The 26,360-nt window shown below is 35.1% G+C and overlaps 1 protein-coding gene across 2 annotated transcripts; it reads right to left on the reverse strand.

Annotated features, from left to right (window-relative positions):
- LOC128214174 (acetyl-coenzyme A synthetase, cytoplasmic-like) lies at positions 1–26,360 on the reverse strand. 2 transcript variants are annotated; one of them, XM_052920513.1, is made up of 15 exons: positions 26,038–26,360; positions 24,789–24,880; positions 21,425–21,528; positions 18,620–18,692; positions 16,215–16,290; positions 15,498–15,731; positions 13,496–13,688; positions 12,730–12,863; positions 11,864–11,996; positions 11,480–11,536; positions 10,394–10,474; positions 9,748–9,856; positions 4,676–4,875; positions 3,501–3,546; positions 1–2,838 (listed from the first exon to the last, which is right to left on the reverse strand). In XM_052920513.1, exons 1-15 carry the CDS (start codon positions 26,355–26,357, stop codon positions 2,639–2,641), a joined length of 2,052 nt encoding a protein of 683 aa, XP_052776473.1. In that variant the 5' UTR covers positions 26,358–26,360; the 3' UTR covers positions 1–2,638. The 2 variants fall into 2 exon arrangements, with proteins under 2 accessions (XP_052776473.1, XP_052776472.1); XM_052920512.1 differs by lacking the exon at positions 18,620–18,692 and adding an exon at positions 20,541–20,613 and having other exon boundaries at positions 26,038–26,358.

Here is a 26,360-nt window from a genome sequence, read left to right on the forward strand (position 1 = left end):
TAGTAGATTTCTTTATTCATTCATACAACAAACTACTTATTCTTACTACACAACAATTCACTAAATATATCCTAAAATTGATTTATAATATATCTTACAAAAGGATTTTCAATTGTAAATATAGTAGAAAATAAATAGGATTACTTAAAAATTTGAATTGTCATTTTTAATTATACAGAAATACAAAAAGCAATCAAGTAAAAGAAAAAAAAGCTATGTATATAATTCAAAATAATCTATTCCAGAAAACTTGTGGTGCTCTAACTAATCTCGTGTTTATGCAAATGACCGATTATTAAAGCTGCACTCTCACAGATTTACCCTTTTTACAACTTTTTCATTTTTTGTCTTTGAAAGAGAAATTTTGCGTAAATATCTGCAAACCAATGATTAAAGGTTGCTGACAAAAGATCAGAGCGCAGATTTGCATAATTCTGTTTAAAAGTTAATGTTTTATGCCTTAAACCGTTACTAACGGTCCCCCAAAGTACACAGCACAATTGTGTCAAACCAAAAATATTTCTGAATATTGTCCATAGAACTTAACCCCAGCAAAATTAACATCCCATTTAGACAAAAAATAAACATTTTGGCTTAATTATCATAAACAACCTAAGCTTATAACTTGTATTTTAAACAACAGCCCAAGAACAGATATCCACATACAAATACAATAGTGAAAAACAAAACAAATTTAAAATTGAAACAAAATTACTATTTGGTATTTTTATAATGTCATACAAAAAACATATAGAGTAGCTTTATTGTTCTAAGCTATAAAGATTGCACGGTGCTGTATAGAGCATTATACAAAATGATAACAGAATAGTGTAATCACGCTGGCGGTATAATGACTTCATTGTGATCAAACGGAAATGAAATAAAATTGAATGTCAATGAAAATATTCAGAATCTTATATATACTTTGAGCAGTTAAGACCTTTCTGACGCTTAAATTAAAAATCAGCCATTTTTAAAGTTAATTAAGTAGCAAAACCTGGGGTACCAGGACAGGTTGGTCGAGACCTCAGGGTGGAGCCTGAACCATCCACCCACGTTCCTCTGCTTGCGGGCTTCAACCCTTGTGGAGGCGCTCCACTTCCTCTGGCAACTAACAGCAAACTTAGAACTGACTAAGGGAATCCGACTGTCTAAATAGCTTGTTAAAGCCAGAGTTATGGGCCTTGTCATTGACAATTTTGTACAAAGTTTGATGTGAATATCTTAAACGCTGTTCTAAGTTATAGCTGACAACACTCGTATAAGGAATCCATTTTGACTTTGAAGGTCACTTTCAATATCGTTTAGAATATAAATAAATATAACAATAAATTACAGCCATCAAAATCCATTCAATCAAGCGTTAAGTAGAGTATAAATGAAATGTCATTATTAAATTAAATATCCCTTGTGTATAATAATGTGCAATAAATTATTCAGTCACCAAAATTAGATTTTTGTATGGACAAGCCCGAATGCTTATATCATTGTTTGGCATCTAATTTTTGATAAACCCTGCAGAATTTGAGCAAGCCCAGACAGCATTGAACCTGTGCAGGCTTGAGGGATTGTGCTAATTTTGACCACTGAATAACATTAATAAACACAAAAATGTGCGAAAAAATATATGTGTACATATAATTGCAATAATTTTCTGAATGTCAAGCTGTATGTGTATGTGCAGAGTACAATATGTTGGTTACATCACATTACACAGAACTACAACAAACACATAATACTATTTCCCTACAGTAAACATTGCATATTTTCTTGAGGTACAAAATGGTACTTTGTACATGTTTAACTGAAACAAATAATAAATCCACACCTTAGTGCAAGAACTCAATTTCTCTCAACCCAGATAAGTAGATCCAATTATTTGGCCATTTGGAAATCCTTATCTTGTCCATGGGCTAGGATAAAAAAGTAACCAGATGGAACTACTTTTTTTTGTCATCACACAATTACCACCCTTGTTTAAGACTTGTCACCAGTAGCACCATGGAAACTTGTCTTGTGGCAATATTTAAAATCCAAATAAATCATTTTTCACTTTAAATAGCACCAAAAAAAAGTTTTCATGCTGCATTCAAGAAATAATGCTTCACTCTCCTCAAATTATTTAAATAACAATTTGACCATTAACATAGTTTGAATCACTGCACGTATATCTATGACAACCACAATTTATCACATATCTATACGCAAATTATTTTCACTATGCAAGAGTTCCAGTGAAGAAATACATTTTGACCTTATTTTGTTTAACTGAGGTGGGAGAAAAAGCATTTAACATGGCCGCTCATTTAAGATTCTGGAAAACGCCCAACATTCAGGATGGGATGACTTTATCTTACACCAGCAGCCATAGGAGATACTTATAATCCAGTTTTATTTCTGAATAAAGTTGTTGAGAACTTGCACAAGGGTAACAAAAATGTCAATTATGTTCATTATATTTAGCTCTTCACATATCATTTCAATTTTTGATGATTTTCAAGTTTAAATGTGTCAGCACAGCTAATGAAACATGACATGATTTGAATATTTTTAGCATTAATAACAGAAAAGCCATCTACATTTATATTGATTCATATTATGCAATGAAACAAGTTGGTCCACACTTTCAGCGAAAAACCTAAGCTGTGTCAGGTCGCAGTTTAAATAATATGTCAACCACACTTTCGTCTGCCATGGTTGTCACGTCGCCTATATTCCTGTCACCGATGGCAATCTTGCGGAGCACACGCCTCATGATCTTACCAGAGCGGGTCTTTGGCAGCCCGGGGGCTTCTTGAATGAAGTCGGGCTGGGCAAATGGTCCAATCTTCTCACGGACTATACAGATACATAAGTGAATAAATAAAGCCACCATCCAGTGTATGTGATAGCAAAAAATAACATTGATATTCCTTTCTTACACCTATCAAATTAAAGGGGCTAGACACCAGATAGTCCAAAATTCGGCAAATACAGTATTTCCTCAAACAAGCCTAGAATTGCCAATCTGAACTAGTATGATGATGATACATCACTTTACATGGTGAAAATAATTAACGCAAAAATCATATTGCTGCCTCCCCTGTGCTTCCCTGTTTACAATAGCGCATAACAGTTTCCCAGTTTAAATCATATCTGTTTATGAGAACAGATAAATTTACAGGCGCTATTTTTAAACTTACTGAGATATACGTGGAAGACAACCATAGTGAATTTGGAATTGGAAAAATGCAAAAAATACATGTGTCGTAAGCGACAATGTCAATTTTATGTAAGTATATGACAACTTTCTTTTTCACTTTCAACTGTATCATCTAGTGTCCAGCCCATTCTAATAAGCATAGATATATTGAAAACTTTATTAGTGTGGAGACTTGGATGAAAACTATATTGTAATTAAAGTCATTTGAAATTGTTTATTAATCAGCACTATGAATTAACATAAGAAACACATTTAAATTCAAACGTATAAAGAGTTAATGTTAAATAAATATACTGACCTTGCTTTATAAGCTCTACTGCCAATTCTGGTGAATAAGTAGATCCCTAGAATAAATTAAAAATCAAATAATAAGTATCTTCATCTAAAACATATTCGTGTGAATGGCAAATATATACCCACATTCATCTAGAGCATGGACGGGTACCCTTGTCCTGGGGACATTTTGGCAGTGACACGAGTACAATTTTAGTTACCCAGTACCTGACCAAAAAAAGCAATACCATCTTGAATCATCTTGTGTGCTTTTAAATCATTACACTTAATGAAAGGGGTTTTTCATCTCACTTTCTCATAGCTCACTTTCCATTTGACAAACGATAAAGTCTGTACTTGTTTTTGTTTCAGACGACATGGTTATTTTCGCCGGGCTTAAAATGGGGATAAAACCATGAATTTAGCAGCTCAGGGGCCAATTTCTCGAAAACTAATTGAGTCTGTTAGGACACAATTAATCTTTGCTCACTTTTTTTGTTTTTCTCTAATTTGTGAAATATTTACTATTTTAGAATATTTTTTATTGGTAATTGAGTTATCTTATAATATTTTCTATATTAAGTCAGATAATCACAAAAACTTTATTTATCAAAATCAGGTTAAAGTAAGAAATTTTGCTAAACAAAATAAGCTACTTAAGTCTGTTAGGCTTAAGAAGTTTTGAGAAATCAAGATCTGATGTGTTTATACAGCAGAGTGAAATGTATATACGGGAATTTGATAAATGGGAATTTGACGATTGGGTACAGTGGTCCAAAATTTCTACCCGTCCATGCCGTATTCCTTTCATTAGAAATATAACAACTCCAGACATTGGAAACTTTGGTAAGGAAGTGAAACAAACTTGTATCCAATTTTCTGCGTTAATATAATTGTCAAAACTAATTTAACAGACACCACTCTTTGTGAGAAACTGCAGATCAAACGGTACACTGTGTGACGTCAGAGCATGTGTGGTGAAGAGATTATTTTTATTCGCCTGTGTTGTTGTTTACTTCACACCATACTTCCTGCATCAACAGACAATAAATCAGTCAGTCGAGTACCATGTGTTAAATATTACTGGTTTTGACTTGATTCTCTTTGAATTTCTTATTGCTACTTTAAGGTTAAAATTGGGACCCAATTTTGTCATCTTTTAAGTGGAAAAAACCCAAACTGTAATCAAAATCTACTCACATTTTTCATGGTGACAAAGCAGTAGGTACACTCCCCCTTGATGCTGTGTGGGTGTGATACTACTGCCGCCTCCGTTACTGTCGGGTGTTCTACAAGGGCCGATTCTATCTCCGCAGTGGACAGCAGGTGCCCCGATACATTCACCATGTCGTCAATTCGACCCGTCACCCAGATGTAGCCATCTTTGTCTTTGTAGCCACCTGTGAAGGGAGAAAAGACAGGCTGATAATCTGAATAGCATTGATGTACAAATACAAAACACAAATCAATTTTCAAATAAATGTGGACTGTTCTCCGCTTTCATAAGTGTTGTTTGCAAGTTTTAAACAAACCATAACTACTATGGAGTAAGTGCAATACAATAGGATAATTGGTACTGCATTCTAATTGTGTTTCATTTTTTTGCGATATGTATTGCGTGTGGGTTTATGATGGGTATAAAATTATAAAACTTTATGTCTTAGAATCAGTCAATTTTTGCAGGTTTTTTCATACTAAAATACTTGGGTGTTTTTTTATGCCAAAAAACTTATTTTTTCTTCAAGCGTTAGTAACACTTTCAGCAATAAAATATTAATTTTTCAAATGTAGAAATGAAAACTGCGATCTGATCTTATGTCATCAGTCTTATATCACTGGTTTCCGGACATTTACACAAAATTGGCTCTTCCAAGACAAAAATTCAAACCTTGTCATAACAGTCAATCTGTGAGAGTGTGAACTAGCTTTAGTGTGCATTACAGTGAAAATATTTAAAACAAGAGCTGTCACAGTATGTGACGAATGCCCCGAATGTGACATTGACCTACGAACAAGGTCAGTACATGAAAAGTTGATCTTGCCTTTACGTGTCAAATACATATGGCAAGTTATTTTAAATTGCCTCTGAACATAAAAAAATACCACCCATACTTGACAACCTACACTGTTATGTCCTTATATTCAGAATTCCCTTGTGAATAAACACTTAGTGTATCTTTCACCTTAGAGGTAGGGACATGGGTCTTGCACACGACACGTCATCTTCTTATGTGGAACACATGTAGCAAGTGATTTTAAAATCTGTCCATACAAGGGAAAGTAACAGCCCTGACACGACAACCTACCGTAAATGACTGGGGATAAGACGATAGGGGGTATTAGACGCAGGGAAAAAAATCTGTGAAAAATCCGAGAAAAAAAACTTTTAATCTATGTTTTTGGTTAAAAGACGCATAGAAAAAACGTCAAAATCGTCCGGCATTTTCAGCCACCATGTTTGTTGACAGTGACAAAATTATTTTTTTCGTGAAAATGGCGATGGTTATCTTTAAAACCATACAACCATACTGTCGAGAATGAAAAGTTATGTTATGCAAAAAATATTTTGACAGTGCCCAACTTTGTTTTTTTATATGTAAGTTTGATTATTGTTTAATTCAATTTATTATTCAAAATAATATTGAATACCGTAATTCACAAGAAAGAGTTCGGACACCATAAATTAATTATTTTTTTCGCTCTCCGAATACATAGAAAATTATCATTTTTACATTTTATTTACATGTTTGTTTAACCTGCCTTTTTTCTTCATGTTTGCTTTTTACCACTTATTAATTTATCCGTAGTAATCAATGGTCATAAACTTATTTATTACGCCTATAAGTGTAAATCCTTCATGAAGGTAATTAAAACACCATTTTATACATGCACTGAACTGAATAAACACATTCTATCGGCTTCAGATCAAAGAGTCACACTGTGTGACGTCACATAACTTACAGTTATACCCACGAGGATCTCGTGGAGAGCATGGACATTGCTATGCAGGATTAATGTATAACTGTACGATTATTGCTTCATATAGTCTATAAGTGTGGTACAAGTTTAAAAGCTTATTGGCAGATCGTTTTACAAACATGCCATGTCGATGTTTTCTTAATCCCTTGATTGCCCTTGTTGTTTGTTTAATCCTCAAATAAATATATCACACTTCCTTTTCAACAGGCAATAAATCGTTTAAAGGATGGGTAGTAACTAATTAAATTGTCTCAGTGGTGTATACGGTTAGGTAATCTAGCCAGGCATTGTAAAGATAAAAATCAATAATCTTCGTCTGTGAAACTTGGTAACTATGAAAGTTATGATTGATGTCCTTTGGGTGCCCGAAAATTAGGTACGCAAAATAAATTATTTTGGGAAATAATTATTTTTTTTTTTTATTTTTGTTGAAATTATAAATGTCTTACGATATACCGTATCCCAATTTTCAACTACCGTTTTAACCCGTATATACTCGATCAATATGACGCGAGTAACATCCCTTTCTACATAAATCTAAACAAACTCTCGGCTTGAAATTGACCTCAGAAAAAAAGTTCAAAAAATTGTTACTGGGTATTATACGCAGGCATTTTTTTGCATCAAAATCTGAGGGAAAAAAGTGCGTCTAATACCCAGTCATTTACGGTATACTCTATGTCCTTATATGCAGCACTCCATTGTGAATAAACACTATGTGTGACCTTGACCTTTGGGGCAGGGACACGGGTCTTGCACGCGACACGTCGTCTTGGTATGTGGAACACATGTAGCAAGTTATTTTAAAATCTGTCCATACCAGAGAAAGTTACAGCCCGGACACGACAACCTATACTCTAAGTCCTTATATGCAGCTCTCCATTGTGAATAAACACTAAGAGTGACCTTGACCTTTAAGGTAGGGACACGGGTCTTGCACACGACACGTCGTCTTGGTATGTGGAACACATGTGGCAAGTTATTTTAAAATCTGTCCATACAAGGGAAAGTTACAGCCCGGACACCACAACCTATACTCTATGTCCTTATATGCAGCACTCCATTGTGAATAAACACTAAGTGTGACCTTGACCTTTGAGGTAGGGACACGGGTTTTGCACGCGACACGTCGTCTTGGTATGTGGAACACATTTGGCAAGTTATTTTAAAATCTGTCCATACAAGGGATAGTTACAGCCCGGACACGACAACCTATACTCTATGTCCTTATATGCAGCTCTCCATTGTGAATAAACACTAAGTGTGACCTTGACCTTTGAGGTAGCGACACGGGTCTTGCACGCGACACGTCGTCTTGGTATGTGGAACTCATGTGGCAAGTTATTTTAAAATCTGTCCATACAAGTGAAAGTTACAGCCCGGACACGACAACCTATACTCTATGTCCTTATATGCAGCACTCCATTGTGAATAAACACTAAGTGTGACCTTGACCTTTGAGGGTGGACACGGGTCTTGCACGCGACACGTCGTCTTGGTATGTGGTACACATGTGGCAAGTTATTTTAAAATCTGTCCATACCAGAGAAAGTTACAGCCCGGACACGACAACCTATACTCTATGTCCTTATATGCAGCACTCCATTGTGAATAAACACTAAGTGTGACCTTGACCTTTGAGGTAGGGACACGAGTCTTGCACGCCACACGTCGTCTTGGTATGTGGAACACATGTGGCAAGTTATTTTAAAATCTGTCCATACAAGGGAAAGTTACAGCCCGGACACCACAACCTATACTCTATGTCCTTATATGCAGCACTCCATTGTGAATAAACACTAAGTGTGACCTTGACCTTTGAGGTAGGGACACGGGTTTTGCACGCGACACGTCGTCTTGGTATGTGGAACACATTTGGCAAGTTATTTTAAAATCTGTCCATACAAGGGATAGTTACAGCCCGGACACGACAACCTATACTCTATGTCCTTATATGCAGCTCTCCATTGTGAATAAACACTAAGTGTGACCTTGACCTTTGAGGTAGGGACACGGGTCTTGCACGCGACACGTCGTCTTGGTATGTGGAACACATGTGGCAAGTTATTTTAAAATCTGTCCATACAAGTGAAAGTTACAGCCCGGACACGACAACCTATACTCTATGTCCTTATATGCAGCACTCCATTGTGAATAAACACTAAGTTTGACCTTTGAGGTAGAGACACGGGTCTTGCACGCGACACGTCGTCTTGGTATGTGGTACACATGTGGCAAGTTATTTTAAAATCTGTCCATACCAGAGAAAGTTACAGCCCGGACACGACAACCTATACTCTATGTCCTTATATGCAGCACTCCATTGTGAATAAACACTAAGTGTGACCTTGACCTTTGAGGTAGGGACACGAGTCTTGCACGCCACACGTCGTCTTGGTATGTGGAACACATGTGGCAAGTTATTTTAAAATCTGTCCATACAAGGGAAAGTTACAGCCCGGACACCACAACCTATACTCTATGTCCTTATATGCAGCACTCCATTGTGAATAAACACTAAGTGTGACCTTGACCTTTGAGGTAGGGACACGGGTTTTGCACGCGACACGTCGTCTTGGTATGTGGAACACATTTGGCAAGTTATTTTAAAATCTGTCCATACAAGGGATAGTTACAGCCCGGACACGACAACCTATACTCTATGTCCTTATATGCAGCTCTCCATTGTGAATAAACACCAAGTGTGACCTTGACCTTTGAGGTAGGGACACGGGTCTTGCACGCGACACGTCGTCTTGGTATGTGGAACACATGTGGCAAGTTATTTTAAAATCTGTCCATACAAGTGAAAGTTACAGCCCGGACACGACAACCTATACTCTATGTCCTTATATGCAGCACTCCATTGTGAATAAACACTAAGTTTGACCTTTGAGGTAGAGACACGGGTCTTGCACGCGACACGTCGTCTTGGTATGTGGTACACATGTGGCAAGTTATTTTAAAATCTGTCCATACAAGAGAAAGTTACAGCCCGGACACGACAACCTATACTCTATGTCCTTATATGCAGCACTCCATTGTGAATAAACACTAAGTGTGACCTTGACCTTTGAGGTAGGGACACGAGTCTTGCACGCCACACGTCGTCTTGGTATGTGGAACACATGTGGCAAGTTATTTTAAAATCTGTCCATACAAGGGAAAGTTACAGAGCCGGACGGACGGACGGACGGACGGACGGACGGTGCGATTTTAATATGCCCACCTTCGGGGGCATAAAAATATGGTATAGATAAGATAACAGAAAGCAGCTTTTGCACAATACAAACCATCTCCTGTGGTGTAGTATCCGGGGAACTTCTTGAAGTAAGTTGTCTCAAATCTCTGGTGGTCCCCGTACACTGTCCGCATCACTCCGGGCCACGGCTGGCTGAACACCTGCACGAAAACAACACATTGTGTAGTTACTGAAAACAAATATGCTTTTTGTTTTAAACAAATGATTGGCAGTTCAAATCAATACCATATACACTGTAGTGTTATTACAGAATTCCAAATATTCATATTCAGTTTATAAAGAATTTGCTTCTAAAGGAAATCTTTTGAATGTCCCCAAAAGTTTTTAAGTCAAATACTATAATAAGATATGTACTAGCGGTAGTAAAACAACCCAACACACTCCCCCACACCACAGGAGCATTAGTTCAGTTTAAACTTATTTATTTTACAACAATTGTGAAACAAGTTATTACAACATTATAGTAATCAGTCTTGTTGGCATGATGTTACGCCAGGGTGTGGTCTTGTATTATGGGGGAAACTGGAGTATCCAGAAAAACCCCACTTGTCTCGACCACAAACCAAACTCAAATGTGGCCAGGCTGGGAATCAAACCTAGGTCGCCTTGGTGAGAAGTAAGTATGCTAACCAGACAACAGGAGCATTTGTTGGTGTATTAGTTCATTTTTTACTTACAATATATCCCTCCACATCCACACCCACTTCTTTGCCCTCCTCGTTCAGTATTATAGGCACAACGCCGAAAAATGGGAATGTCTGCAAAAAAACAACACTAAATCACACACACATTGGTCTACAAGTTTAAGGCAAACTCAGCTTGCATTTCACATACAAGACTGGAAACAAATTAAAACCGAATTAATCTTAAATGGAGTTATTTCTGAGGCTGAGAAACATTGTATATTATTTTTTTATTATAACACTGGAATTCCATGATTGAGATAGTTCATCTGTCCAGAGAGCCCATCATTGTCATACCAAATTGGGTATTAATACTTTATGGACCATGGCCAATACAGATATTTTTATTTTAAACACATAGGCTACAAATAGTTACACTATAAATCAATGACTGTATCTATTCCTCACATAAATTTACAATTTACTGTACAGGCAATAACTACAGAGTAAATTGTATGCTCTGTTTCAAATTAATTTGAAATTAAGATATTATGCCCTTAAACATTGTAACTAAATGTTGTCAAGATTGGATATCAAATGCTCTAGTAAATGAGCAGTCAAAGTGAATTTAGTAAATTTTTGACAAATGAAAGTTAATCAAACTCCAGATACTATGCACATACACCTAGTAGCCAAGTTTGGTAAAGAATGGATATGAAATGCTGAAGTTAGAGTGTGAAAAAGGTAAAAACTCAACTCCACAGTTAATAATGCAATATGACTACCGATTGAAATAACTCAACATTCTGCCAAGCTTGGTAAAAATTGGAAAAAAAGTGCTTAAGTTAAAAGGCAGACAAAGAGAATTCGATCAATTATGACAAATCAAGGGCTGTAACTCTCTGGAGTTAAAAGAGCAACCTGGCAATTGATCAACCTCAATCATTTGTTGTGCCACTGAACAATCAGCCCATTGTTTGAAAATTACTGGACAATATGTGAGTGAGCGGGTAATTATGAAAGTGTTATGCTGCAGACGACCACAAGGACTAACATGATCTCTATATGTCTGCCAGGCTACACAGTTAACTTTACAATCTAGACGAAGGAACTGGGAAGATTTTCCCAAATAAAGCTTACAGCTGATCCTGGTTTTGTTGGTGTAGCTCCAGGGAATGGTGTGATCACATGACCACCCTGAAAAACATAAATGGGTACATGAGTTATCAAAGTGCATAAAGTAACATATAGTAGACCAAGAATTACAGTTATATATCATGTCCAAAGAGTTCCAAATTAAATTAAAATAAAATAAACAATCATTTTAACTAACAAATACTAATATTACTTTGGAAATATATATTATAAAATACAGAACTACTTATTCGAAAAGATGATTATATGAAATGATCATACATAAGATGTGGCCTATGACATAAATACCAAATTAAAGGAAAGCTGGGATTCTTAAATATCATTTATATTTCCATACCGGTAATTAACCATGCCAGGGAATATCCTTACTGTTTCAGTTTGCCAGAATGTGTCCACGACAGCGGCCTGTTTGTTGCCCACAACATTGTAATACCAGAGCCAGGCCTCCGGGTTAATGGGCTCTCCTACGGTGGCGATCACTTTCAGGGAGCTGCGATCATACCTGGATAAAACAATGGAATGAAGAATATGATAGGATCTTTTCTCAGTCATTTTACCCAGTGTTCGACACTTACAACGTCCCAGCATTCAGAGGAAACCAAATTATACAGAGGGACTCCAGAACCTCCAAGACAGGTGGCCCAACAGGACTCCAAAATCTTTTGGGCATAAAGTAACAAGACAGAAACCAGAATTGGGTGTTCAACTTTAAAAAAGAAATTAATTAACAATTGTCAACATGATTTATTGGTGGATATTTAGTACTGGAGGTAATGAAGTGCAGACAACTACCTGTTTAATTTTTTTAGGATTAGGATTAGGATTAAATTGTTTGGCATTCTATTCATTTGGGTTTCATTTTTTCATATATTGGATAAAAAGAGATCTGCATACACTTGACTTTAAACTCTCAAGCATGCAAAACAATAATGAAATTGCCAAAACATGCAAACAAAGAATATAACAGGACAGAGTTCAACTACATGGTGACATAGAACGGAACAGAGATCACCTACTCGGTGACATAGAACACCTACTCGGTGACATAGAACGGGACTGAGATCACCTACTCGGTGACATAGAACGGGACAGAGATCACCTACTCGGTGACATAGAACGGGACAGAGATCACCTACTCGGTGACATAGAACGGGACAGAGATCACCTACTCGGTGACATAGAACGGGACAGAGATCACCTACTTGGCTATAACTAATGGGACTGAGTTCACCTACTTGGTGACAAAGTCATCACCAAAGCCCATCAGTGTGCGGATGGCAGTTGGAGCAGTGTAGAACTTGCTGACGCGGTATTTCTCTATGATTGCCCAGAATCGGCCGGCATCTGGGTATGTAGGCACCCCCTCAAACTGTAGACATTGAATATCATAAGACAAGGTACTTGTGTCATAAATATATTACAAAAGATGCTAACAGTATTTGCTGTTCAAATAAAAATAACAATAAACTTGTGCTGTAACAGGGACAATCTTATGAATGGCAAATAACATCTTTTGGGGAAGATATTTTCTTGGCTAATTGCTAGTATTATATATTGAAAATAGTTCTTAATAATATTACTGAAAACTTGCACAATGCAGGAAAGATCTATAAATCTTTTAAATATAAAACTTTTGTCTTTATCATCAACTTTGAGCTGCCTAAAACACAGGATTCTGATAAAAATAGGCTAAAATATTACGTAGAGGCAATACTGCAGACAACTCACTAAATTTGAAATGATCCATGTTGTTTTTGTTTTGAAAAAGGGGCACATTACAGTCAGTGTCTATCTATACTTGTGCATATTGTCTCAGGCAACATGTATACATGTGTATTTAATATGAGTATCTTACTACAGTTTTTGGGTAATAATCTGCTAAAGGCGACAAAATAACATAGCTAACACAATATTTCAAAAAGGGTAAAAACTTTGTAAAACTAGTGTTATCAAAATATTCAATTAGTAATTGAATGTAAAAATATGAAACAATATCCCTACAATGACACCAGTAGCACCGTTGAGCAGTGGTCCGTAGGTGACGTAGGTGTGTCCCGTAATCCAGCCAACATCGGCTGTGCACCAGTACACATCGTCGGGTTGGAAATCAAAGTCGTACTTGAATGTTGTGGCAGAATACAGCATGTAGCCTGCCTGTGTGTGTAACACACCCTTCGGCTTGCCTGTGGAACCACTGAAATGTATGGAAAACATTCAACTTGGTATGTAACCTAATGGAGGATAATTGTTTGTTTCAATGTAAGATTGTAATATATTTCACCTCATGAACACCAAAATTAATTTCTTGAGTGGCGTAGCCACGAGTGAAATAATCACTTTTGGTGTTCTACTGCTATCTTACACAGAAACAAACAATTTTTCTTTTTATTATATGCCTGAAATTGGAATTAAAAGTCATTTAATTACACTTTTTTGAAAAAACATGCCAATTTGTATGTGCCTGTGACATCATTTTGGAAATGACGTCGTTGAAATTGTTATTATTAACTGTAAATATTATGTATTTATGAGTTGACTACTTTGTGGAATAGAAAGAACTGTACCTTTCAAATTCAACAAGTATACTGTGAAAACAAAATATGGCGACACAAAAATTATAAAAATATGAATAAACCTAAATCATGAAACTAAGCTAGAATATTGTAAGTCATGTGTTAAAGCTGCACGACCGTTTCTACAACTTTTTTATTTTTGTCTTAGAATGAGCCAATTTTTGCGTAAATGACTGAGAACCAGTGATATATGACTGCTGACAAAGGATCCGATTACAGTTTTTCATACTTAGAGCTTTAAGTAAAAAGTTGATAAAGACCTGGCCCCTATTTCTCGAAACTTCTTAAGTCTCTTATAACAGGATTAAGCTAAACCCACTATTTTTGCCTTTCAAGATTTTGCATTTTATATACTCCTTTAAATGTTTTAATACTTAAGATAGGAATTATCGTTACAATTATCACAATAAAACATTTTTCATTTATAAAAAATCACTATAAGTATGTATTTTGGCTAATTGAAATAAGCAACTTAAGCTTAAGAAGTTTCGAGAAATCGGGGCAAGACTATTTGTTATGTAAGTAAGCAGCACAACCAGGAGTGACATTCATATTTGTTTTAGACTTATTGTTGTAAATAAAGAACTTCAATATTGTAGAGACTTTTTAAAGCTGCACTCTCAATGATTGTCAGTTTTGACACTTTTTATATTTGTCTCAGAATAAACTGATATTGGCATCAATGCCTTTGATTCAGTCATATCAGATAACACACAATAGGACAGATCTCAATTGTTAAGTAAATTGCAGAAATCTTAGTTTTTCTTATAGCGTTAGTAACACTTTTAGCCATTAAACATAAATTTTCTAAAGTGAATATGATAAACTGAGATCTGGCCCCAATATCACGAAAATACTTAAGTCAAATCTCAAACTCAGTCTCAACTCATGTCACCATATAAGAGCATAATTTTCTTCAAAATCTTTCTAGTTCTATACTTTTTGAAAATGTATTTTCTTAAAGAATTTGTTGATAAAAATATTTTTTTCAATATTTCAAAGAAAACTAATTCTAGAGCAAAAAAAATACTTGAGTATTTTATAAAGAATACATAATTGTACTCATATACTTTTTTGGCTGTAGAATAGATTTACCTTGGAATTTGACCAAAGGCTTTTTAAAGCATATTCTATGATAGAATGTGCTTATAAAACTGTAAAAAACATATATGATTTTTAACAAATGTTGATGCTATGTGGTATAATGTGTTGAGACTGAGTTTGAGATTTGACTTAAGTATTTTCGTGATATTGGGGCCAGATCTTTTTTCAGCATTCTTATATCACTGGTTTTCACATTTACACAAAAAATTAATTATGGACAAAAAAAGATAAATCTATGAGAGTGCAGCTTTTAAACCCCTCATCTTGTGTCTAAAACACAGGGCGAGATGAATCAACACTTTCATGTCTAAATGTCAACGATATACCTTGTGTAGAGCATGAACAAGGGGTCTTCAGCATCGAGCCACACAGGTGGGCAGTCTGGGGATGCCGCTGCCACCAGCTCATGCCACCATTTGTCCCGTGGGGCATGCCACTCAATCTTGAGCTGGGGAGAGGGGCGTTGGCCAGGGCGCTCCTCCACGTCACGGTCATTAACCACATATTCCTCCTCAGGCAACAGGTGCCGACACACAACCACATGGTCCACCACATGGCCCCTGGGTAACAAACATATATGATGTGGTTGAAATTTGTAAAGACCTCTTATATAAACAGTGTGTGTATACCACATAATAAATTACGTCATAAATGCTATGTTGAAGGCAACATTTTGCTTCGAATTATGACTTAAAACAAAGATAACTTTTCTTTTTCTATGGTAAAGTTATCTTTGTTTAAAAGTCTTCATTTGAAGCAAAATATTGCCTGGTGATGTAGTATTTATTACGTAATTTATCAAATGGTATACACAGTATTTCTACCTATGAGATGATAGTAAATCTTTTTGGACCTACCAGTCATTAAATATTTGTGCCTATTAAATACACAGTTAAAATCTTGTTATCAGTATTTTTTTCTTTCCATAAATGCATTATCTTGTAAGCAGTTACAGGTTTATCACTCAAAATTTATCTTTGTTATACATGAGTATGTATTTAATCTAAATAGTGTCACTTTAAGCAACCATCTTTGCTACTCACTGCTCTTTGCATTTGTCAACAGCACTGTCCACGATGGCCTTCAGGTTGAGCAGCTTGGACCCTCTCCACACACCATCTGATTATAGATCTCATATCATATACGCATGAACAATTATGTGTATAGTTGCAATGCTTTGTGCAATAATTTAGACATACATGTTATGATGTAAATATGTTCTAGTTTTAATATGGATTAAATCTAAACAGGTTGCATTTAATAAAGTTCGAAATTCAACACTTCTGTGCTAACATTTTCCAATATCAATAGTCATTCTCATGTTGGAATTTCTAAATACTTAATAGAAATTAATATGTAAAATTTCTACATAAAAGCTATGGTATTCACATCTTTAAATTTTAAGAAGATATTCTTTCACATGCTAACATTTTCCAATGATGGTCATTTTCCAGTGTGATCATTCATTTTCCCACATTTTCCAATCATTCAAATGCTAACAATTCCCCTTGTGATGATCATACATTTTCCCACATTTTCCAATCACCCAAATGCTAACATTTCCCCTAGCAATAATCATTCATTTCCCCACATTTTCCAATCACCGAAATGCTAACATTTCCCCTAGCAATGAACATTCATTTTCCCACATTTTCCTATCATCCAAATGCTAGCATTTCCCATAGCAATGATCAATTCATTTTCCCACATTTACAATCATCTTAATGCTAGCATTTTCTCTAGCAATTATCAATTCATTTCCCACATTTTCAATCATCTATTAATGCTAACATTTCCCCTAGCAATGATCATTCATTTCCCCACATTTTCCAATCATCCAAATGCTAACATTTCCTCGGGCAATGATCATTCATTTCCCCACATTTCCCAATCATCCAAATGGTAACATTTCCCCTAGCAATGATCATTCATTTTCCAAAACATTCCAATCATCCAAATGCTAACATTTACCCTAGCAATAATCATTCATTTTCCCACATTTTCCAATCATCCAAATGCTAACATTTCCCCTAGCGATGATCATTCATTTTCCAAAACTTTCCAATCATCCAAATGCTAACATTTACCCTAGCAATAATCATTCATTTTCCCACATTTTCCAATCATCCAAATGCTAACATTTACCCTAGCAATAATCATTCATTTTCCCACATTTTCCTATCATCCAAATGCTAACATTTTCTAACAACGTTTATTCATTTTCCCACATTTTTCAATCATCCAAATGCTACCATTTCCTAGCAAAGGTTATTCAAATGCTCACATTTTCCAATAATTAAATCCTTAACTGTTGGTTCGGGTGAGGGAAGGATAATTGAGGGGGTTGCAGTTATAGGAAGCAGAGAGTTGTGACCTGGGACAGGCAGGAATGGAAAGGTTGAACAATGTTTACATAGCGTTTTAGCTAAAGGGTTGTGGGAGAGTGCTGCTCCCTTTTCTTTTTTGGAAGCACCCTCCTGCCCTCATGGAGACCAGAATGTGTTCCCTCCTGCCTTCAAAGAATTAAATGCTTAAGATAATATTTATTTTGTTTTGAGTACAACTTGAAATTTGATTATGAATTCAAACAAACTTTACACATATAGTAGTTGAAACTTAATATTATTTCAATTTAATAGGAACAATTTCTAAAAAATATCCATGATATTCATAATACTTTAATTATGCATAATTATTCACTGCCTGATTCAATGTCCTTACGCACCCTATCCCTTTTCTGCAGCACCCTGTCCTTTTCTGCAGCAACCTGTCCATTTTTAAATGCCTAAGACCCTAGTTTAAGGACATGTAGTTATTTATGAAAAGCCCCTAAAACATTCTGTAAATTACCTATGACATGCTTTTACTATCTAACATCCATCATTACACAAAATCAAAAATAAACAAGAGCACATCAGAGCAAACACCAACGCTCATCTGTTTTTTTTCCTGTTCAATATGGGGATTAACTCAACAATTATCAAAGCTGCACTATCACAGATAGACAATTTGGACAGTTTTCATCTTTACGTTCGAAAATTGAAGTTTTATGCTGAAAAACACATTTTTCTAAAACCGTTAAAACCCCTTTAGCCACAAAACTTTTGAGTTGAAGTTTGCACATAAATATTAAAAACCATGATCTAATATTTTGTCACCAGCCTTAAATCACGCGCAAAGATTGGCTCGTTCCAAGACAATAAATAAAACAGTTGTCAAAACAGTCAATCTGTGAGAGTGCAGCTTTAAAGCATGAATTATGGGCCTAATGTCCAACATGTGCCTTATATATTGTCTATGGCCACATGAGCACCAAGTATCATTTTAATAACGTGAATGGCTGGTTCAAGTGTTTGAACTCGGACGACGATGACACTGACGCCGCCACTAAAAACACCAAGACTATCACAATAACCCGAGATCAAAATCAAACTATTAAATGAAATACCTGATGTGATTACAACTGAACATTTAGCATCTATTATTCTGTCAGCTAGCGATTCAGACGAAAAACCACCAAACTACAATGCAATGAAATAAACATTTTTAACATATAGTCAAAACCTGCTGCCTCGATTTCGCTTGGCTCGATTTCCTCATTGGCTTGAACTGGATGTAAAGGACCAATTTTGTTTTACACTTTTTAAACAATCCTGCTCTGCTCTATATTCACAAGGCTCAAAGTATTTCGGCTGGTCCCTGGGATATCGAGCCAACAGGTTTCTATTGTACAACAAGGAAAATGCATACATGTAATAAAGCAACTTGGATAACATTACAACAGTGAAACACATAACGGTCATGGGCTGTGCAACAGGAATACATTTCAAGTAAATGCCACATATGTACTGATTATAGTTTAGGTGTTTTCTTAAAATAATAATGAAAGGATTTCTTCCTTACTTTACTTTCTACCGTCTTAATTAGTACAAAAGTCAAAATTAGACTTTTGGATGAACAAGCCCGAATTCTTATACATTGCTTGGCATCAAATTATCAATTCTATATTTGAGCAATTCTTTAAGACATTTTACCAGTGCAGGGATTGTGGGCTCATGTTAATTTCGACCACTGCTATAAGGATTATTGTTTTTCTCACATTTTTGTGAATTGGGTCAGGCTTTTTGACTTGTGAAAACAGCGAGAATAAATTGTGAAAAATCCAGATTTAGTTTTTATTATCAAAATGTCCATGAACAAAACAAACTATATTTGTCAAATTTGTGAATTTTGGTACTACTTTAAAATTTATGATTATTTTGTTTGTTTTTTTAATTGAGAATGGAGCCCGATTTCGGCCCCATATTAGGCAGAAGAAAAACCTTGAGGGCCAAGGAAGCAAGACAATTTAGAAATGATCTACATGTACAGTGTATGCATCACTGACTGTGATTTAGCTAGTAAGAGTTTCATTTATTTTCACTTTGAGAATTAAGTTTATGCACCACATGTTGTAACAAACACTGCAATATCACATTTACACAAGTGACCGAATGCTTTTCATAATTGAGAATCGAGCCCTAGCATTCATGAATAAAATGGAGCAGGTGGGTTCAAATTCCAGAAGAAATATGTGTATATTTAACGATGTATCTATTACCTCCGTCAACCAGTTAATATTGAGTATGCTATAACTGTGTATATATCATTATAATGTTATTTTGTAATAAAAATGATTTAAACCAATTAACCTTACAAGTTTGCTGTTTAATTATTGTTTTTATCAAAATCAAAGTAAAAGAAATGAATAATGTACATTCAAATTCAAGCGCTTTTACATTTTCCTGATAAGACAACAGACAACAGTATAATGATAAGGTTTAATGGGCGAAGTAAAGTAAAGTAGTATAGTAACACTAAAATTGCAATGTGGCAAATGCTTGTATTATGCTCTTAAGGGACATCTGATCAGATCTTCTTATAACTGAACACAGACTGTTGGGTCACATCAGTTAATGACTGCCTGTAAGTTTGTTTTACAATTCAATGGAAACTCTAGATTCAGCAGTTCTCGCAAGGAACTTATTTTCTGGGATTGGGACCCTTGGCTGATATTCATAAAACACCTTGAGTCATTCCTTAACTTAAGTCAATGTTTAAATTAAAATGTTCATAATCAAATTAAAAGAAAGATATGATTTTAAAATAAATTAATGTTTATTTAATTACATCCATATTTTTTGTTTTAATCTCAGATAGTATTAAGTTATTATGTCAAATGGCAAGTGAGATACTTAGATTACGAAAATGATTTGAGTTAGGCAATGAATTAAAAATGTTTTGTGAATACCGGCCCTGGATGGTAACTGTGTACAGGGGTAGAAGAGACTGAACCAGATCTGTTTAACATGGACTTTTCTGAAGATAACCTGAAGTTAGGATGAAACGGATTTTGGGCTCTATAAGACGTTCTGTCAAAGAGTCCACCGAGAATCCTGCGAACTGAAATCATATGTTCATGTGCACAAAACTGGATAAATCTCAAAATGCTAAGATTGAAATGAGGATTCTTCATGTCTACATAATATTTTCTTCCACCTCCTAGAAATTAAATACATTTACCTGATCATGATTTTTAAAGCTGCACTCTCACAGATTTACCACTTTTTTATTTTTTATCTTGGAAAAAGCAAATTTTTAGCGTAAATATTTGCAAACTGTTACTAACGAATTAAGAAAAGCGCATAAAACATCAAATTTTAAACTAAAATATAAAAATCTGCAATCTAATTTTTTTTTAAACTTCATTTTTTTTCAACCGTTAATAACGCTTTTAGCCATAATACGTAAATTTTTGACATATATATGAAAAACTGCGACACAATGTACCGGTAACCTTAAGTCAGCCTTCTTATATCACCGGGCGTTTTCCAGACATTTATGCAAAATTGGCTTATTCCAAGACAAATTTAAAACAAAAATTTTCAAACTGTGAGAGTGCAGCTTTAAATTAATGTATACAGGGTTTTCAGCACATTAATAAAAAATGCAGATTGTAAAAGAAGGTCGGGGGCCTTTAATAGGTTAAATATTTGCACAAGTCAAACATTTCCTTCTTTCAATGATTATGATACAGTTGAATTCGAAGAAGACTAACAATGTGGTTATTCACAAACATGTACAAATGGCATAATTAATCAATGCATATACAAATATTAAAATATTCATGAAAAGTAGAGGGTGCTTGATGTCATCCCTCTCAAAGTTTTTAAAATATTCACCATGTTAAAAATTCCTCCCTAAAAGCACTCACCACAATGGAGTGGACGGCTCCTATTCGTGCACAGGCGAGAAGTGCCACCGTGATGTCGATGATCATTGGCATGTATATGGCCACACGGTCACCCTTCTGTACTCCTAAAATGGGATAGGAAGCTTAAAGTGATACTCTTATTCAAAATAAATACAAACACATGTATAACAAACATAAATTTTGAGTGATAAACCTTAACAGCTTACTAAATAATGCATTTATGGAAAACGAAAATTACTGTGATAACAAGATTGTAACCTTGTATTTAATAGCTGAAAACGCAAAAATATTAAATGATTGGTGAATGCTAAAAGATTTACTGTGATTTACTATAGTCTTATTAGGTAGAATTACCATGTTCTCTGCACCTTTCTTTTAAATTGAACTTGGTATCCTTCATAAGAACCATTGTTTTCGACATTTATTCATCCTTTTTGGTAAATCAAAACAATTGTATTAATTGTGGTAAATCTTATTTTTGAGTAAGAGTGCATCTTGAAACATTATATATTTTATAACCATTTTGAAGAAAGTTATGATAACTTATACTAAGTCACTCTCGTTGGCACGATGTTGTGTGAGAGTGTGGTCTTGTGTTGTGAGGGAAACCGGGGTATCGGGAGAAAACCCACTTGTCCGACTTGGTGACACTAGCCAAACTCTCATGCGCTCAGGCTGGGATTCAAATTCCCGGTCACCTTAGTGAGAAGTGATAGCGCTAACCACTGCGCTAACCGGACAACACAGACACACATATAAAGTGTGTATACCACTCGATAAATTACATCACTAATGCTACGTCAGAAGACAAAATTTTGAGAAAATGTAGAATTTAAACAAAGATAAAGTTACTATTTATTCACCATATTGAATGAAACATGGCACAGACTACGCCGCTTACTTAGACCCGCCTTCGGTCTTTTACTAGAGTTTGATTTAGAGTTTAGTTTCTTAAAACACATCCAAAAACCTTTTCACAAAACTGTCACCTGATGTAGAACTGTTGGAAACAGGTTTGTCTAAGTGTTTAAAGGCCTAGTTTATGGAATGTTTGGCATGATTATCCCCTGCTGTGCATCTCCTGTTTATTGCACCATTGTTTTATCCAAATTGTAAAGCATTTAAATCATATAAATGGGCTATTATATGTAAAATAACTCTTATTTTTATTCAAAGGCATTTTTATAATAATATTATCATGATTTAAAAACATCAACAGCTAAAAGACAAGATGTATTGTCTTATTCTATAATGAAACCTCTTTAACTGCACAACTGGACACTCAGATCAGAGATCTGATAAGCAGCACAAGGCAATTAAGATAAAGATCAATACACAGAAGTTGTATACTATACACGGATGGGGGGGGATCACTTATAGAAGGCTTAAAATAGACCTTGACGGAAACTAAGGTTCACTTATAGAAGGTTTCAAATAGACCTTTACGGAAATTAAGGGTCACTTACAGAAGGTTTCAAATAGACCTTTACGGAAATTAAGGGTCACTTAGAGAAGGTTTAAAATAGACCTTGACGGAAATTAAGGGTCACTTATAGAAGGTTTAAAATAGACCTTTACGGAAATTAAGGGTCCCTTATAGAAGGCTTAAAATAGACCTTTACGGAAATTAAGGGTCACTTATAGAAGGTTTCTAATAGACCTTTACGGAAATTAAGGGTCACTTATAGAAGGTTTAAAATAGACCTTTACGGAAATTAATCACCTTATCAAACTTCGTTGATTAAATAAAGGTGGACTCTTTTCAAGTGGCATAGACTGCCCTTTGTTTCATTTAAAACGTTGAAGAAAAAGAAAAGTAATCTTTATTTTAAATCATCATTTGAAGCAAACTGCTTGCTGTTCGACGTAGCATTTATGACGTAATTTATCATGTTGTATACACACACTGTATAGTTATAGAAAATTGTAGAACAAATTTAAAGACAAAATGTTTGCATCTGATAAACATAAAGAGAATCACAAACTGTGTAAATTTATCTAGCACACCGGATAGACATTTCGAGTGAATTCAGCGGTGCTGGAAAACTACATCTTGCATCCCTCCCATTCCAGATGAGTCATGCGCTGTGACGTAATACTTTTCATTTCTTTTATTTTACACTTTATGTAACCATAATATTGAGATTTCCATAAATGATTTCCATAACATTAACCTTACAAAAAAGTACCTTCAAAACAAAACAAAATAACCTTAAAAGACATGAAACTGAAGGAACTGCGCGTCATGGCATCAGTAATCATCATCGCACACGCTTTTTTGGTGAAATGTACAAAAATGCACTTTTCTAGGTATTTGTTATTTAAGATGTGCTAGAAAAAAAGAAATCATCTGTTTCCGTTTCGAATAGAAAAATTCTACCCTCGGGCATGCTGCGTGGCCAGTAACTCGGTTAGCCTCGTTACCTAGCAACGCGTGCCCTCGGGTCGGATTTTTCCATCCGAAACAAAAACACATAACAGATATTGTTAATCCCCTGCAATAGGAAAGTTTTTCTCTTGAACTAGCCCTGAATCAGCATTAGACATATATTTGTTAGAAAATGTGTAGGCTTTTTAAATGATCTAAACTGGTCATACGTCTAAATTGAAATAAGTCATATAAAGATCAAGTTTCCAGGGTCCGTTATACAGAAGCATCCTATAAAGTCATAATGGTACCTTTTCCTTAAAGATGCACTCTTACTCCCAAATAAGATGTACCACAATTAATGCAATTGTTTTAATTTACCGAAAAGGGTGAATAAATATTGAAAACAGTGGTTCTTATGAAGGATACTGTGTTTCATTTGAAAGAAAAATGCAGAAAACACGGTATTCCTACCTTATGATACGAAAGTTGATAACTGAAAGTCTTTATGACCCACCAGTCATGTAATATTGTGGGTTTTCAGCTATCAAATATATGGTAAAAAAAACGTTACAATCTTGTTATCAGTAATTAATATTTTCCCATAAATGCATTATCTAGGAGATAGTTCAAGGTTTATCACTCAAAATTTATGTTTGTTATAAATGTGTATGTTGTGATTTTAGATAAGAGCATCACTTTTAATTCAAAAATTTCCTTTTCATAATGGTATTAAATACTGATAGGAAGTTTTATGCATAAGGGTTATTTTAAAATTAAATTAAAAATGAGGAAACTTGAGTTGTTCAAAACACAATTTCACAGCACAATTTTTTTTCAAGAAATATAATAACCTTAACATTAAATATTTTTATGTTTTTCTACAATAGGCTATTATACAGGCCCTGATTTTTCCTTTATTTGCAAGACAGTGACAATTCAAGTTCAAATGACATCACTACATCAATTTAAACTGGCTATGATGTTGACACTTACCCAGGGATTTGAGGACATTTGCAAATCTGCAGACCTTGTCCTGAAGTTCGCTGAATGTTACCTTTCCACAGTCACCAGGGTCATTTCCTTCCCTGGAAAATAACAACAAGGCAAGGTCAGAATAGTTGCACGCTTTACACATTAAAACAGGTATTTCAAAAACTGGCGATCACTCGAGGTTCGAGCTTAGTCCCGACCATTATTCCTTCTATTTTCATATAAAATATACTGACACTGAGTCGAAACCTTAATAAGTCGTGGAATCGAGCAAGATTGCCGGTCCCAAATACACAAATCATGCACAAAACCTTATGGATTCCTTGAGATCATAATTTCACACTTTTTCCCCAAAGCATGATCCAAAATAAACAATTGGCAGGTGTTAAATATCTCACAAGTTGTAAAAAAATGCAATGAGTGATGAAGGGAAATTTAAAAAGATGTGAAAACTTGATGATCTCTGTATAAGCATGACCATTAATACTTGATAAGGGCATCTGAGAAGATAATTGTGAAAAGTAAATGACAAGAATTTAATTTAATGTTGTTTGTTTAACAAACAAAAATTATGCAAAAATAAATTTTGCTATTAATTCATTTATTATTTTTTCTTTTACATTTGTACATCAATATACGACAGTTTTTGAACATATGAGTGATTTCCACAATGCAATACATAATCAATGACGAAAGAAACTGACGACTTCAAACTTTGAAAATACATTGTTAGACATTTCATAACAGTCTAAAATGGAGACTTGGGTCATTGGAACATCGGATCACTTGAGGTTTAAGCACAGTCCCCAGCTTCCTAAAGTGATCACATTTTTACCGTAGTACCACAGACCTAAACCATTTATAGGTCCATGATAGTACAGATGTCACAACCCATTTTAACAATTTTACCTTGCAAATTAAATTTGTTATGGTTTAGGCCAAGGTTGTGGTTCCAATTACCTGACCCAATTTTTTTAAATTGTGAACAATGTGGCACTTTTATTTGTAAATACAGTAAGGTGATACAATATACTTGTATTTGTGTCATACATGTGAACTCTACCAGCGGTCAGTAAAATATACTGCTTTTGAGACCCTTCTATGCCGCTTTCTCGTCGAAATCTACCACTAATGAAAGCTCTTTTAAAAACCCTCAATTTTTTTATATTGCTAATTATCAATATTAATTTTCAGATACATAGATTGTAAATAATGGCTTCTGGTGACTTTTGTAAAAGAATACCATCCATACCAATAGAACGCAATCTTGCTTCCATTTCCACTTTTTACATGTCTGTCAACTGCGTTATAGCAAACGTTTGTTTTAGCTCCCTGCATCCACTTAATAAATATGGGGCCATTTCTCACATCGAAGTTGTATTCGAGAAATTTGCCGGTTGGGCCAGACTCCCAGTGAAAAGCTTTCGCTATGTCTCCCCAAAACCCCACCGGATCCTCCACCGATTTCTTGTACATTTCCCTGTACTGGTCCATACTTTTGACATGCGCTTCATTTTGAACTTGCGACGGTGGTGGAATTAGAACCGGCGAAGGATGATGATTGTCGGCCATTTT

This window comes from Mya arenaria, chromosome 13 (assembly GCF_026914265.1).
Source record: "Mya arenaria isolate MELC-2E11 chromosome 13, ASM2691426v1".
Classification (NCBI taxonomy): domain Eukaryota; kingdom Metazoa; phylum Mollusca; class Bivalvia; order Myida; family Myidae; genus Mya; species Mya arenaria.